Here is a 16,593-nt window from a genome sequence, read left to right as displayed (position 1 = left end):
AGCAAAACTGGCAGGTCTGCCAGTTTTGCTGAGCTAAGATAACTCGTGCTTGCAGGAAATTTGATCAATACTAGAGCAGGATGATTTAGCATCCTGCTAAATCATCCTGCTCTAGTATTGATCAGTGGAAGTTTATCCTTTGTGGAGTCTGGAAATGAAGAAAGTTTATTAATCAGCAAAAATTCACATGGAGTCCAACAGATCCAAATAGTTGGATCATGAGGGATGGGAACACTGGTGACAGCTTCTTAGGAGATAGGCAAAATTGGAGCTCTATAACTATTAATGAATTAATGACCTTGTTAACAAACTTTGTCATAGCGTACCTCTTAAAAACCTGATTAATAGCCACTTCTTGCATGTTGTAATATAAATTTATGTAGCATATCAGCTCTTCCTAATCCTTTAGTATGTATTATTTTTATGATGTATGACTTCTGCTCAGGACATGGACTAGTGATTACTAATACCATGTTTCAACATAAAGATGTGCACAAGTTCACGTGGAACAGAATACTAGCAAATACTTACCATTATTATTAGCTCTGCCCTTTTCTCCAAATTGTCCCCAAATGTTCCTATATGCTTGGTGAGATTCACTTCCTGGTCTGCTGTTCAGGTCTTCAACAAGGACCACTTGTTTTCTTTGTCAACTGCCTGTTCTAATAACACACACATACACCACTCTTGACTTCTTCCTTGGAAAAATCTTCTGGAGGACTATAGGCACAAATAAGTTTCATTGTCAGTGTTCCCATTTTGAAGTTTGCACACATAACTCTACTTGAAATGCCTTCCAATCAAGAAGTTTGTCTTCATGTTTGGTATTGAATACTATTGCTATTCTTTTCTTGCCTTGATCATTATTGCCTGAAAATAATATCCTATACTTATTATTTAGTAAGATCAACTGTTTGTGTCACAGTTGACACCATTCTTCATATATGCCATATCTTCTGTTATGGTACTTGATATTAAGTCCTCTGCTACATCATGCTCTGTTTCTCTCCCCTCATCCTCCATCCCACTACCTTTTTATATCTTTGCTGGTACTCACTCCTTTCTATTTGAACCATCTTTACTGCCACTGAAACAATTGATAACGATATCTAAATCACACTGCTTCTCCCATTGTCTACATTTCATTAAAATATTCATTCTGCTGTCGTTTACCTGCCCTGTTTTTAAACTTTAGGAAGCATGTATCTTGTATGCTTCCTGATATACAAAACACAATCTTTAAATAGGCTGGATGACAGTATGCCAGCTGCTGTAATTGATTTAAAGAAATGGTATACTACATAAAACAGTATATCAGAAATGTGCCACACTCAATTATAAACTAACTTAGGCTGAATTTATTCTAAAGGTATAATGAAATTTGTAATAATTGATATCAAACCCCCTCCCCTCTCTCTCTCTCTCTCTCTCACACACCTCACACTGCAGAAAACTTAAGCTGATTCAGTATGGGAGAAAAAAGTCAGGGGAAGTTTGTGAAAAGAGGTGTTGGAAAAGTAAAAATGCTTTTTGCCAAGAATGAATGTTGAATGCAAAATTTGTGTGGAGACAAAATTTGGTAAAATGAATTGTTTTATGGATAATACATAGCATTACACACACATACGCGTTTGTACAAGCAAAAGGATGTGTATAATGCTTTGTATTATACACATCCTTTATGGGGGATATACTAAGGCAATTAATGAGAAGTCACTAGCCCCTGTATACGAATAGCCTAGTTGTGAAGATATTTCACATGCAAACTTTGTTTGCTTACACTTGGATAAAGGATTAAACAAGATTATAATTTCTTTGCATCTTTAATTTGAATTATTTTACTTGATGATGTGCCTTATGTTCATTCTGATCTATCTCTGATGCTATGTAACACGTCATGCTCCATCTGTAAAAACAGTTGTATTTACAGATACTGTTAACTTGAAAGAAATATAGTTATAAATTCAATGAATGAAACAGAACTGTCGTTTATATTTCATTTAAGAGTATGAGGTTTTCGTTGGAAAGAAAATGTACACATTAATGGCACACGCCTTACTGGTAATGTCCTGAAGATGTGTAAGAAACAATAGAAGTCTTCAAAACTTTTATTCCCCAAAAGCAACGTACAGAACTTTTTAGTCTTAACTAACTTTTAGAAATTGGTACGCAGCCACTTTCTGTACTTAATCAGTAGTAGTTAATATCTACCAACAATTTGTATTTGAATACGGTAGGTAGCCAAGCTTTGCCCTAGTGTCCACTAGTAGTTGAATTAATGGCTGACATTGATTTTGAAGACTTGGATGAGTTATAAATATCTATATGCTCTGAGGAACCCCTACAAGTTTTTGCAGAACCTTAAAGTTCTAACACAGTTTAAGAAAGTGCTTTAAAGATAAAATGATGCATGCATATCCATCCTCTCATTGGCAGTGTTTCATTTTGTTGAATACTGCATATTTTGTAGTAATGTGAAACGTAAGATAAACATACAAAACACTATTTACAACATCAAATGTGAAACAGGATCAGCATTACATGAATAAAACTGATGTTCACATCGAAACAACTCTTCGTCTGATTTACGGGGGACATCCAGAAAGTAAGTTCCGACGAGCTCTCAGAGAAGCAAAAATATATTTACGAAAAAAACTTTATTGGAAATTAAAGTAGACATTTTTCACTCCTTTTCTACATAATTTCTGCCGTTGTATAGGCACTTATCATAACGAGGCATCAAGAGTTGTATACCTTCGTTGCAGAAGGTATACAACTGCAATATGTGATGCAAACCACATATTGACTGTGTGGAAAGGCTTATGTGTTCATAGCACACGTTGAATTGGATTTTAACGGTATTGATGCGAACACAGATTGTTAAGAAAATAACACTTTAACTTAAAAGCTAATATTTCGCTGGTATTATATCCAGCAACTTCAGAGCACACAAACAAAGTTTGTTACAATAGCGAGACAACCACAATCTGTAACAGTGGGGCTAGTATAAGTAATTGCAGCGTGCAACACAAGACTAAAGTCCTAATTAGGCACCATTTAAATTATATATATATAAAAAAAAAACAGTAGTCCAAAGTTTTGAAAAAAAAAAAAATGATAAAAAAATATATTAATTTGGTCTTAGGATGACTGTCTCTCAAAGCTTTGGTAGATTTATACAGCCATACTTGTTAAGGTTTGGAGTATGTTTTAAGGCTTCTGTTGATTCCAGAACAACCTCTGACTTGTAGAAGCTTCTGTGCAGTACTTTTGATTGATTTTCCAATTGATCCTGTGTGCTGGGGTATCAAAAATTGGTTTAAACACTGTTTTCGCTGTCTCTTGACACCTTGCTTATATATTAGCCGACCTGCTTGGCCGAGTGGTTAGCATATCTGCTCTTCAGCCAAAAGGCTATGGGTTTAAATCCCACTGTAGGCATGGATGTATGTGATTGTCTGTGGAAATACTAATGGTGGTGGCGGTTGGTTGAGACAGAGCTGTAGAGCAGGTTCCCTCCCTCGATGAGTCTTTGAACTTCCTGGAGGTGTCATGTAATAATAATAATATGCCTTTTCAGATCTATTAAATTTAAATACAGATCCTTGTTATGTTCCCATGTCAACTAATTGTCTTAAAGTGAAAATTTTGATACTGACTACTTCTGTTTGGCCTCACAGTCTGGTGTGTTCTCTTCCACAATTTTTATTAACTGTTCTTGTTTGCATCAACGCCATGAATAGCACAGCTTATCTCTTGTACATGGTATAAATATATCAAAAATAAATAAACACACATTCATACACAAATATACTATATTCATCACTTTAAATATTGTTAAAGCAATATTAAAACCAATGCATAGCTGTGAGCTCACGGTGGTGCGTACTGAATGGATTATGCAGTCCGTTCAGTACGCACACCTGGTGTAAGATTTCTGACTCTGAGATGTCTCAACGACTATGACAAAATATTGAAACAGTTGAGCCTTTTGTTTAATTATTCCTTTTTGTGCTGTACTTTAAAGTACAACATGAATGCATACCAGCACCTAAGCCTAAATATACTAGATTTTCCAATCCAGGCACGTTGCTCCACAAGTTTAGGTGGTGGATGACTATCATCACACTTTGTGAGACCACTAACCTGTTTATTGGGTTCATGCATTGACATGAAATAGCTAATCTGTAAAGTACAGTTTCTGAATCATCAATACTAATACATATTAATAATACATTTTTTTAAGGAAGAAAGACCAACAGTAGTCATCTTCCTGGTTAATGTCCACATCTCAAAGTATGTTCTGTTTTCATTTCCATTGATCAAGCTGTAAGAAGCACTGGCATTTGCTGTTAGCAGTCATCCCCTAATTCAATTTCTTCCATTTACCAGTCAGAATCAAACATCGTTCTTTCCAAATATGCTTTAAATGCCAGACCACCTCTTGGCCATTCAGAGTATAACCTCATCCTAACTACCTCTTCTATGCAGTGGCTTTCCCTTCTCTTGTGACTTTTGCCACCGGTGCTGCCAAGTGGGATGTTTGTTTCTGCTTGTTTGATTTGAACAATTGCAAAGGAAATAATCCAATGGTATTCTACTCTTCATTCTTCAACCGGGTGTTGCAGGAATTGTGGTAAAAAATTCAGCATGCCAGAAAAAAAATGCTCTCATCCCCATTTCAGCTCAGAATAGCTACAAAATGAACATAATCAGATCGAAATCTAACTTTGAAAATTCCAAATATAGAAAACCAGATGACTATTGACACTGTAGATGGGCCTTTTTTTTTTTTATCTCTTGCTAGTAGTAGATTTCAGTGGAGATTTGTATACATGAATATCTTGTATACATATATGAATACCATGGAAATGTTGAGAGGCATAGTGAGAGTTGGAATATTTCCATGGTACATATTCCATTGCTGATGTAAACCAAATCATTTTCTTCTGATCATGAACATTGGATTTATTATGTTGGCTTTTTTTTTTGAAAGAATGTTAGGCTTGTTGATTGTTTGAAGATGCTTGCTGCTGACTTTTGTTCATTATTTGATAAGAAAAATCTTATCAAATCTATTTGATAAGATTTTTCTTATCTATTTGATAAGATTTTTCCTGTTTTCAGAGTTAGGCTCAATATAAGTTAACTTCCACGTTAACACATTCAGAGAATATAAGAAAGGTTATACAAAATAATGGTTAGAATTGGTATTTAATCTGATACAAGAAAACAGTGCTAATGTAGCACTGTCAATCTGGAGAATCTTAAGTAAAACTATTCTTGATTATTTCTGACACTATCTGCTGGAACAGAGGATGTTTTACTAACTGAAAAGGATACTGGCCATACTGAAATGATTGTCTAAAAATTAATTTTCCAGGGCCTCCTTGAATTTTGTTTATATACCCAGTATTGCTTTACTTTCAAGAATAATTAAGTTTGATTCAGTTTACTAACAGCCTCCTCAACTTTAATCATACACAGTGTTCCTGTTAAGTAATGAGACAGTTATATCAAAACAAAGAACTATATTTGGAATTGATTATTATAACAGATTCAAAATAATCTCTCTCCAACTCTGCACAACGTTTACATCTGTCATACAGCTGTTCGAAGGCACAGTGGAAGTCCTGAATGGGAACCTCCTTCAGTTTCTGAGTCACACCACGTTGGATCTCCTCAGTGCACCCCCCTCTTTCAAGGAATACTTTATCTTTGGGAAGAGGAAAAAGTGTGCGGGAGCCAAATCTGGTGAATAGGTGTGATGATCAATTACAGATTGACTTTGAAGCCAGAAATAGGCAGCACACAGTGCACAGGTGCATTGTTGTGCAACTGAAACCAATGTGGAGCAGTTCTTTCCTGACATGTTGCATGCACACATACAGATGTTGCATTACTCCTAAATAATACTGACCGTTCACTGTGGTGCGCTCCGGAACAAATTAGCAATGCAAAAAAAGTTGTCATTGTCTTGACATACGATTTTTGTAACCTGACTTTCTTCTGCTGGGGAGAAGATGTTCCATATCATTCCATGCTCTGGCATTATTTCATTTTCTGGATCAAACTGAATACACTAACTTTTCATCGCTGGCAATCTTGATCAATTTCATGGATGAAATTTTGACAACCTGCAACTTGGTGGTCTCTCTGTGTTTGAATGTCACTGTGTACAGCACAGACCTCAAACAAATCGTCCTCTTGTGCATATCTCTTTCTAAGATTAATCTGGCCGTTTCCTTACCAACACCAAGTTGTACAACGAGTAGCTTAGTGGTTATTTGCTTGTCATGGGCAAAAATTTCCCTAGTTTCACCACATTTTTATTTGTCCATGCAGAAACTGGCTGTCCACAGTGTGGTTCATCCTGCAGGGACTCCCTCCCATCTTTAAATGTTGAAAACCAATGGAACACTTGTGCTTAGTCCGTCAGTGATTTGTAAACGTTTTTTTTTTAGATATGGTACACTTCTGTAGCAGTTTATCCCTAATTTACAGTAAACTTTTATCAGAACTCTTTGCTCTGAAGTAGAAGCAGCTTCTGACATGCTTCACTCACGCTGTCTTAATTCAGCGGTTGCCACATGAAGCTGATGTGTCACCTGATTGAAAAGTTGCAACTGTTATTAAAACACACTCTAGCAGTCAAAATTATAAACACATTTGTTACTTTTATTCTAAGGGCTGTTCTATAAGAAAAATTAATCAATCTCATTACTTAACGGGCACACTGTGTATACCATTTTCTCCTCTTATTTTTAAGATTTGTAATTCACGAAATGTAAGCATTTCCTCAGAAGAATTGCCTAGCATGAAATATTAATCTGTTTCTACCTACCATGTTCTTTAACATATCGGTATCTTTCTTGGATTAATCCAGTGTTGCATACAATGAATTAAATGCAATTGTCTTTTTTTTTTATATATCAATTCCCAGACGTGACAGGAAGCAAAATGACACTAGGCACAAATAGCATTAATGTGTTGTTTTACGTACATTAAGGTGTTAATGTGTAATTTTACGTACATTAAGGTGTTAATGTGTAATTTTACATTACATTAATGTTATTTTTTTGAATAGTTGAATGTTATAGTTTTTCAGCAACGCTGCACAAAAGCCTATTTTATGTTTAACTAAAAGATTTATTTCTTTGTTTACTAATTTTCTCGTGTTATTTTTGTTAACTTAAAAGGTGAGAGAGAAGATTTTTTTTCATTTTCATTTTATCATTTTTCATTAGGAAAATTAGCCTACTCTGATCTTGATGAGAGAGCATTGGATGCCCTGAAAGAATTCCCTGTGGATGGTGCTATGACAGTATTGAAACAGTTCCTGGATAGCAGTTTAGAACACGTATCTAACAAGAGTGCTTATTTGTGTGGGGTCATGAAAACTTATAGACAGAAGGTTAAACTCCCAGGGAACACAGGCTCTGGATCAACAAAGGGACCAGATGAAGAGAAGATTAAGGTACTTTTGTTTTTCTCTTTTTCTCCTTCTTCACAAGATATTTCTCCTTCTTCCTATGAGATACAGCTTCTTCACAGAGCTGTATCTCATAGGAAGCTAAGAATTATCTAAATTAAATGAAATTCTTGGTATCCTTAAATTGCCAAAAAAGTGTGTAGCCTATTCATTAGTGATGATTTCGTGTTTGTTAAGAAGATGTTGGATGCAATTCTGTATACAATTATGAAAAAATTATAATTGCTTATCAACTGTATGTCAATTACTTGGTCTAAGATATAGATGGCATTTTTTTTTTTCCTCTCTCTCTGGGAAATCAGTTTTTTTCATTAACATGCCAGGTAAACTATCAATGGAACACATACATTTAACAAATGCAACATACTATGTGGATAAAGTTAACAGTTCTTTCATAAGATCAAATGAGATTTATATGAAAACCAGTTCTCTTTTACCTTGGTGAGTCTAAGACAATAAGTTTTGAAAATCTAAGAATTCCAGTTTGAGCTGCGCATGCACGCACGCGCACACACACACAATGATTATAAAACTTCTCCCTTCAAAACCTCAAGATTTCCTTATTACCATGAAAGATATAAATGTGGAATCAAATGGCAATTCTATTCTATTCAAGCAGCTATTCTAGATTTGGTCAGTCTTGTAACTAATGTTTCATGTAATGAGACTCTTTCAGCTTCTTTAAGATTTATTTTCATATGCACATGTCTGTTTAAAAACAGACTACTTGAAAAGAAGACTTCTTCTCCTTCTGTGAACCAATCCCTGACTAGAAAAAATAAAGAGAATTCATTGACTTGTGGATGATATATTCATATTACTGTAAAATTTTAACATTTGAAGATGAGAGGAATCTTGAATGGGTTGGTATGATCCACAGTGTAAAGAAAGTGTCAGTAGTGTTAGTGTTGATGACACATATGTCAATGCTGCCTTCTCACAATTACAATATCCCTGAATGCTATGACTCACTGCTAAGGACATACCGAAAATAGTCCCACTCAATGCAAATCCTCTTATTAAAAAAAATAATGGAAGTTCCACCATATAGGATCAAATACAAGCATCTAGCCCTCAAATGGATGATCCATTAACAGATAGCATGAATTAGCCTCACTCCTTTATAGGAAGATGAAACAAATAATATGATGATGTCATATGAGTCTAATATGATGATATCTTGAATATTTTTCATGATGTAGAAGAAATGATGGACATTGGCTATACACAATTCTTCAAAAAGAAAAAATCCAAACCTAATGAAAACAAACCTCTCAACATAGGAAGCTATATGATACCACCAAATAATGACAACATTTCTACAATGCAGTTGTCGTGGATTCCAACAAAACATTATTAATAATATTTGTATGGAAACCCCCCCTTTTTTTTGGGGGGGGGGGTAAGCCCTCCTGATAAGGGATTAAGTATATATATGTTTTATGACTGTAGATCTGTGTGTTCACGGGACCGGTTTGACTCTTCTGAGGGGCAAAAAACCCAAATTTCTGGGGTGGAGAAACCCTCTATCTCCATTTGAGACCGACTCACATCACAGACGGGATTCCTCACATCATAGATGGGAATCGAACCCAGGTCAACCAGATCAAAGGGATTTGTCTATGCCACGGAGACTCAAAACCTCAATGACATCAAGGCCTTTTCCAGAATTCTAAACCAGTATGCTTCTTTATGCAAGAAATATACTTGAAACCTGTGACGATCCAGCTTTATAAAATGCAACTATTATTTGATTTGCAAGACCTGACAGCAGATGGGCCTGATCACCAAGAAGTTGCAGTTCTAGTGGGTGACCATATCTCCCAGCAAGTCCCACTTAATATCAGCATAGAGGCAGTTGCTGTGTGATTCTATGTCGGAACTCTTAAAACAGTATGTTGTATTTACCTTCCTACTGCAACAGATATCCAAGATATCTGTTGCAGTAGGAAGTCTCATACACTCTCATGTCTACCTTCAGTGGTCAATGCACACAAAGCAGTCTACTCTGATTTCTTGCGCATCGATACTGATGGTTCGAGATCAGAGAGGTTGCTGTTGGCTGTGCTGCTATGTTTACTAATATTATTATGTCTAACCAGATCCCACTTGATTGCAGTAATCATACAACAGAGTTGCATGCCATTCAGCTGGAACCTGATATCAAAGAAAACTCCTACCACAAGTCTGTACTTTACACAGACTTTTTGAGTTCTTTATAGCTATCTCCTCTCCAGATCCAGTGCTTGGTTGGATGTTACAACTCTTGTACAAAATGAAGACTCTTAATTTTGACGTTCAGTTTGCTGGATTCCCAGCCACATTGGAATAACGGGAAATGACATTGTGGAAGCATCTGCCAAATCAGCTCTTACTTTTTTGGTATATTGTTTGATGGTCCCACATACTGACTTCACACAGTTTATAAAATCAAAGTTAATTGCCCATTGGCAATACTCCTGGCAGGAAACACTGAAAAAAAAATAAATTGCATGAGATTAAGCATTGGCAGTCTAGTCAATGTAAGAACAGAAGTTAGGAAGTTGTTCTTGCTAGGCTCTGCATGGTCACATTCATCTTACACATTCTTATTTATTGAAGGCTGATAAATCTATCTACAGGGGTGGTCTGAAAAGTTCTCAGCCTAGAACATAGATGGCAACACTATCGACAAAATATTTTTTTTTTTCTCTTCTAAGTTGGTACGGTTGTCAAAGCATTCATGTGAAATTGCAAGTCATTCTATCAAGTAGTTGGTGTTATACAGTTGTCTGAAGCTAAAGTGTGTCTGCATCCCTTGAAATGGATAAAATTGAGTATGGTGTGGTTTTAAAATTCTTTGTAAAAGGAGGTTTACTGCCAAAAGAAATTCATTTGAAGTTCATAAAAGTTTATGGGCACTCTTCTCCTTCGTTTTCGACAATTAAGAAATGGGCTACCAAGTTTAAACGTGGCCGTACCAGCCTTGAAGGTGATCCACGTGAAGGACGTCCAAAAAGTGTAACAACACCAGAAATCATTGATCAAGCGCACCATATGGTATTGGATGATTGGCGAGTCAAAATGCGTGAAATTGCTGATAGTATAGGCATTTCAAAAGAATGTGTAGGATATATTTTGCATGAAAATTGCAAATGAAAAAGATTTGCGCAAGATGGGTGCTGCACTTGCTAACAGTAGATCAAAAATGCACTCGCATGAAAATTTCTGAACAGTGTTTGGAGCGTTTTAAGAAGAATAAAACTGATTTTGTGCGTCGATTTATTACTATGGAGGAGACTTGGATTCACCATTACACACCAGAATCTAAACAGCAGTCAAAACAGTGGACAGCAGCCAGCTGTTTAGCACCAAAGAAAGCAAAGTCGGTTCCATCAGCAGGAAAGGTCATGACATCGGTGTTTTGGGATGCTAAAGGCATTCTGTTTATTAATTATCTTGAAAAGGGTAAAACAATAACAAGGGAATATTATTCCAATCTTTTAACCAGACTGGACAAAAAAATTTGTGAGAAAAGACGTAGGTTTGTAGAAGAAGAAAAAATCATCTTTCATGAGGACAATGCACCTGCCCATAAAAGTGTTTTGGCAATGGGAAAATTAAGGGATCTGCACTCTGAATTGTTGGAACATCACCTTATTCCTCAGATTTGGCTCCTTCTGACTTCTGTCTCTTCCCAAAATTAAAACTTCCTTGCTGGTCAGCGTTTTTCTTCGAATCAAGAGGTGATTGCAGCTGTTGAGGGGTATTTTGCAGATCTTCCTGAGAACCACTACAGGGACGGAATAATGGCGCTGGAGCATCGCTGGAATAAATGTATTAGTCTTAATGGAATTATGTTGATAAATAAAAATAATTTTGAAATTATAAATTAGTTTTTTCATTGTTAGGCTGAGAACCTTTCAGACCACCCTCGTATATCTCGATCTTCTTCTGTGTCTTTTTCCTGCCAACCTGCCAGGAAAAAGACTCAGAGAGAACACTTCTTGTTTTTCCTGACAGAGAACACTTGTTTTGCCATTCTATTTAAGTGACCACACCATCTGAGATTAGCTCTGCTAACACGTTCCTGGATGCTTACAATGTTAAGTTCTTTCCTAATATCCTTGAGAAAATCAAGGATTTTCTCAAATACAAGAGTAGGATTTGTTAGTCAGCTTTCACATTATTATTATTATGGGCAACTCCAAGGAGTCCTTAGACTCATCGTGGGAGGCCCTCGATGAGTCCATATCAAGAACAGCTATTCGGCATTCACACAGTATCTATCATACTTTGCTTTGAACTCATTTACAGTCATGGCACCTGCAACAAATTCTGGCAGCTTATTCCACTCATTCACCACTCTCCAAGTAAAAAACCTAGTTCTTAACACACTTGCTAACTACACTTTTGCTCAGTTTCATGGATGGCCCCTAGTTCTCCCATCACCAGACCTGTTCTGAAAAATTTCCTCTGAATTAATCTTGTAAAAACCCTTCAGTAATTTGAATGTCTCAATCATATCACCCCTTTTCTGCATATCAACCAATTTCTGTAACCCACAGATGTTCAACCTCTTCTCGTAAGGTTCATTCCATAGACCAGCTATCATCTTGGTCACTCGCCTCAGCATTCTCTCTAACTCCTCCCCATTAAGAAGAAACCCAGGTACCCAGATCTGGGCACAGTAGTCAAGTGGGGTCTTATCAAGGCTCGATAAAGAGGAACAATAACTTGCTTATCTCTGCTTGTCAAAGCATTCAGTAATAACCAAGCGATCTGATGAGCTGATTTAGCCACTTTTGCTGTGTGCTCCCTAAACTTCAACACCCAATCCACTAACACACCCAAATCTCTGGCTTCATCAACCTCCTGGAGTAGAGTTCCACCAATGTGATATACTGCTGCTAATTTTTTCACCCCAAAATGCATAACCTTACACTTTGCTACATTAAACTGACATCCATTCTCATTAGCCTAGACTGCTAATCATTCCAAATCATCCTGCAAAATTTTGACATCATATGCATTCACTATTGCTCTATCCAACTTTGCATCATCAGCAAATAAATGAACAGTTCCTCTCAGATCCTTTCCTATATCATTAATGAACAAATTAAATAGCAGTATTTGGAATTCACTTTTGCTTGCATTGCTAATTTCCCTTCATAATCTGCTTTTGATTTTCTTACCAATAGTTACCATTCTGGCTTGTGCTTTATACTGTTTGTGTGCTTTCAGGTCACCTTTCTCCTTAAATTTCATCCACAATTGTTTCTTTTTTTGCAGCGCAAGCTTAATGGTGTTATTCATCCATTTAATTCCCACTTGATTTACTCTCCGGACTCTAGATATGCAGTCAGCCATTACCTCCCCTTAAACACTCGTTAATCACTTTCCATGCACTATCAACATCGATCCTTTGCAGTTTAACATGCCATGGCACTGATCCAAGAAATTTCCTAAGTTTATCATACTTACCAACCCGGTAATTCCACATGTACCCTGTGTTAATTGAAAATTCTACGCATTTAGCTACTTCTCGGGTCAAGACCTTATGATCACTCTGACCAATTGCTGGGAATATGGTCATATTTATAATAGTCTATTTCTCGGATGCAATTACTAGGTTAAGCACTCTCGAACCCCTAGTATATTCCATTACATGCTATCTCAGGTAGTTATCCCTTAGTAACTGCATAAAATTCATTTCCTTCCTCCCGTTTGTCCTCTCCTCTCTCCAATCAATGTTACCATAGTTGAAATTCCCCATAATAATTACCTGTCCTCCACTCATTGAGTCTATTTCCTATGCATACTGTCTCCATCATCTATTTTATCGCCTGGTCTATAGCAGCACCCAACTGTAAATTTTGTTCTGCTGACATTAATCTCACACCAAATTAGCCTCGTATTTTGTGTTGAATACTATGGCTACTCCTTCTTTACCTTGATTGTCATTGTCATCACCAGTTTTTGTCTTTTTTGTTTCAGTCACCCCTATAATGTCGATCTGGTACTTATCTAATTCCTCAGTTAGTTCCATTTCTTTGCCATTGAGGCGTCTTATGTTGATAGTACCAATCTTTAACTCTGGTAATGTTGAGTTGGGATGTGTTTTCAGATTTGTTCCAGTAGCTGACTTTTCGCTGTTTGCCCTGGTTCTCTGGCAAAAACAACGGGGGCCTTGTTTAATCAGGCGACCCCCCAGCCAGCATGAAATTTTGTCATGTTGTACCATCATTTTTTATTTTGGTTTAACCAATAAGAATACAATTTGCTCGGTTAAATCCCAAATTGCCATCCAGATTTTACTGAACGTCTATAGACGTCATGGCTGATTGGGGTGTTAACTCTATTTAAAACAAACTTTTTAAGCTAAACTAATTAACTCTGCAATATATTCTAATTCTATCACAATTTTAGACTAATAATGCTATTGTTTTAAAAAACTAAATAACTTATCTTTCAGAACTCTTCAAATGCAGTACTACCATCAACACACCCTATCACATTATTTCCCTCTTTATCAACATTCAATTATCTGATGCTGTTATTTAACTATATGATAACTACCCTCCTGATGTTGCAAAGATTTTTGAATTTGTTATAGAATCATGATATTTCAGTTGGAAAAACAACTTCTATAGACAAGTTGAAGGCACTACCATGGGTAGTGTCTTCTGTCTGGTGGAGACAGAGGACTCCACCTTCTGTCAAACGTGGAGTCCTCTGTCTCCGCCTTTGGCAAATTATTTTTTGAACCATCTGGAAGATACCCTGTTCTCATCCATTCATCCCCAACTCTCATTAATTTCATTATGTTGATGGATGTCTTTGCTGTTTCCCCTTATTCTGAAAATGAACTTACCAGTTTCCTACAACAGATCAATAGCCTTCACCCACGCATTCAATTCACCATGGAAAAAGAAAAGGCTGGTAGTTTACCATTCTTGGACATCCTCCTTACACGCACATCCTCTAGTTCTTTGTCATCAAGTGTCTATCGAAAACCTACCTTTATTAGCAGATACATTCATCAAAAGTTTGCTCATCACACCTCTAAAAAAATTGGTGTTATCAAGTCTTTAATTAATAGAGCACATGTTTGCTCCTCTCCCTCGAGCTTACAACAAGAACTCCTCACTGTCAAAACGTTAATGGAATTTACTGGTTACAACCCTAATCAAATCCAGCAGATAATTGACTCCTATGTTCCAACACCTCAGAATTTTTTAACAGACCACAGGATTCCAATCCCTTATATTTCTGCCATCTCTGAACCAATTGGTAGCATTTTGAAAAAGAATCATCTCATTCCCACATATTTTCCTATCAACAAAATTTCTCATCTGTTGCCATCTACAAAAGACAAACTGTTACCTCTAACATACTTTGGGCAGACAGGCAGTTCTATGGAATAAAAGAATTAAAGAACATCAGTATTATATTGAATACATGAAACCTTAAAAAGTCTGGTCTGGAACCGAACACAGTATCCAGTGGGATAAACCTTGACTTCTCCATAGAAGTAGGTTTAAATATGAACGCCTTTTCACAGAAAATGCAAATCCCTTTTACATCAGCTAAATCTGAATTGGAACGATTGTCTCTCCCCCAAAAAGTTTGGGAGATTCTTATTTTATGTAACCATCAAAAGTAGTTTTCAATAATATTATGTATTAATATTAATTTCTAGCACACGGAACAATTTTTAATTGGTAAACCACCGACTGTTTTTTTTTTTTTTTGTACCTTGTATTCCCGTTTCTTTGATTTTCTTGTTTCTACGCACTGATGATGTACTGTTATTTTCAGTACAAAATATCTGTACTTTAATTTCATTAAAGTTAATTACTGTGGTTATCGTGTAACTTATTGTTTATAGTCATGCCATAGGATAATAAGAATACAATTTGGTCAGCTAATTCCCAAATTGTCAGCCCATCCTCGTTCATTCAGTATCCAGGTAGATACTTAACAGGGTGCAACACGAGAAGGTAAGGATTGGACATTAGGTCAGCAGCCCTCGTCGGTTCTCCTCATTCCTTTAAAGGCTATGTGGAGGTCTTCTCTCGGTTATCCAACTTCCCAGATAGCTATAAAAGGTTAGTGATTTCCTAACTTATTTTAATAAAAAAAATATATATTTAGATAATATAAAGTTAAGAAGTATTACCTGATTTAAAAAGTACTATCTCCCATAATGAGGATAGACGTAGACCATTGGATCTGTTTAAGTTAGGACATTGAAGTAAAGTTTCTTGTTTCTTTATAAAGGCTTGCCATGAGAAACTGACTTTTATGAAGAACTCTTGTCTTGTTCAAATGAACTCTGTCTAGTGTTTAAAGCATGCTCTGCAAGTCCAGACTGTTCAGGCTCAAGGTATTTGATATAAGCTTTGTGTTCTTCCAGCCAAGTAAAAGCAGATCTTCCTGTTTATCTGAAATAAGATAACCCACAATAGTAAGGAATCTAGTAGACACCTAGATAATTGAGAGGCGGAAGCTTGTACTTGGAGATGCGAGAAAGTTGAAGATTTTTCTGATGCGGTGAAAGGCAACAAAAATATTCAATGGTTTTAAAACTTGCTCTGCATTCCCTAATGCCTTGCATGTAAGGGATAGGAATGTGAGTTATTTCTTCTTTATTTGAAGAGGTAGAGATGCCTCTTCTGAGATAACTATTAAAAGCTCTTTTGATGAAAGAATTATTAAAACATTTCATAAAAAGGTGGAATTCTTGTACTTTCTATAATAGTTTTTCTGAAGAAGAACATAAGGAGTGGGCCCAGTGAACCAGTATTTTAATAGTTCCAGCCTTTTGCCTGGGATAGTGATGAGATTCGGTATGGACATAATGGCATGTATGAGTCTTTTTCTGAAAAACTGAGAAATATGGGCTACCATCTGGTTGAAGAAGAATGAAAATATCTAAAAAAAAAAAAAAAAAAAAAAAAGCTACCTGCTTTATTTACTTCTTCTAGGGTGAATTTGATCCTGGGATGAAGTGCATTTAATTTAGAAAGAAACTGCTGCAGTTCAGAGGAAGAGTTCATTCCAGATTGCAAAAATATCAACCACATGTCTGATGATATGTGGATAATAACAAGAAATGT

The 16,593-nt window shown here is 36.2% G+C and overlaps 1 protein-coding gene across 9 annotated transcripts in view; it reads left to right on the top strand.

The window, feature by feature from the left end:
- Positions 1 to 16,593, top strand: part of LOC150094194 (heterogeneous nuclear ribonucleoprotein R-like) — a 398,929-nt gene that overhangs the window by 125,962 nt on the left and 256,374 nt on the right. For all 9 annotated transcript variants that reach the window (XM_090412071.1, XM_090412070.1, XM_090412068.1 and 6 more), the window contains one exon: positions 7,248 to 7,477. In XM_090412071.1, coding sequence (XP_090268197.1) covers positions 7,248 to 7,477 — 230 coding nt within the window. The remainder of the gene's footprint in view (positions 1 to 7,247; positions 7,478 to 16,593) is intronic.

Source organism: Typopeltis vanoorti, chromosome 22 (assembly GCF_054136105.1).
Source record: "Typopeltis vanoorti isolate ZY-2024b chromosome 22, IOZ_Tvanoo_1.0, whole genome shotgun sequence".
Taxonomy (NCBI): domain Eukaryota; kingdom Metazoa; phylum Arthropoda; class Arachnida; order Uropygi; family Thelyphonidae; genus Typopeltis; species Typopeltis vanoorti.
This window is presented reverse-complemented; position numbering and strand designations above follow the sequence as displayed.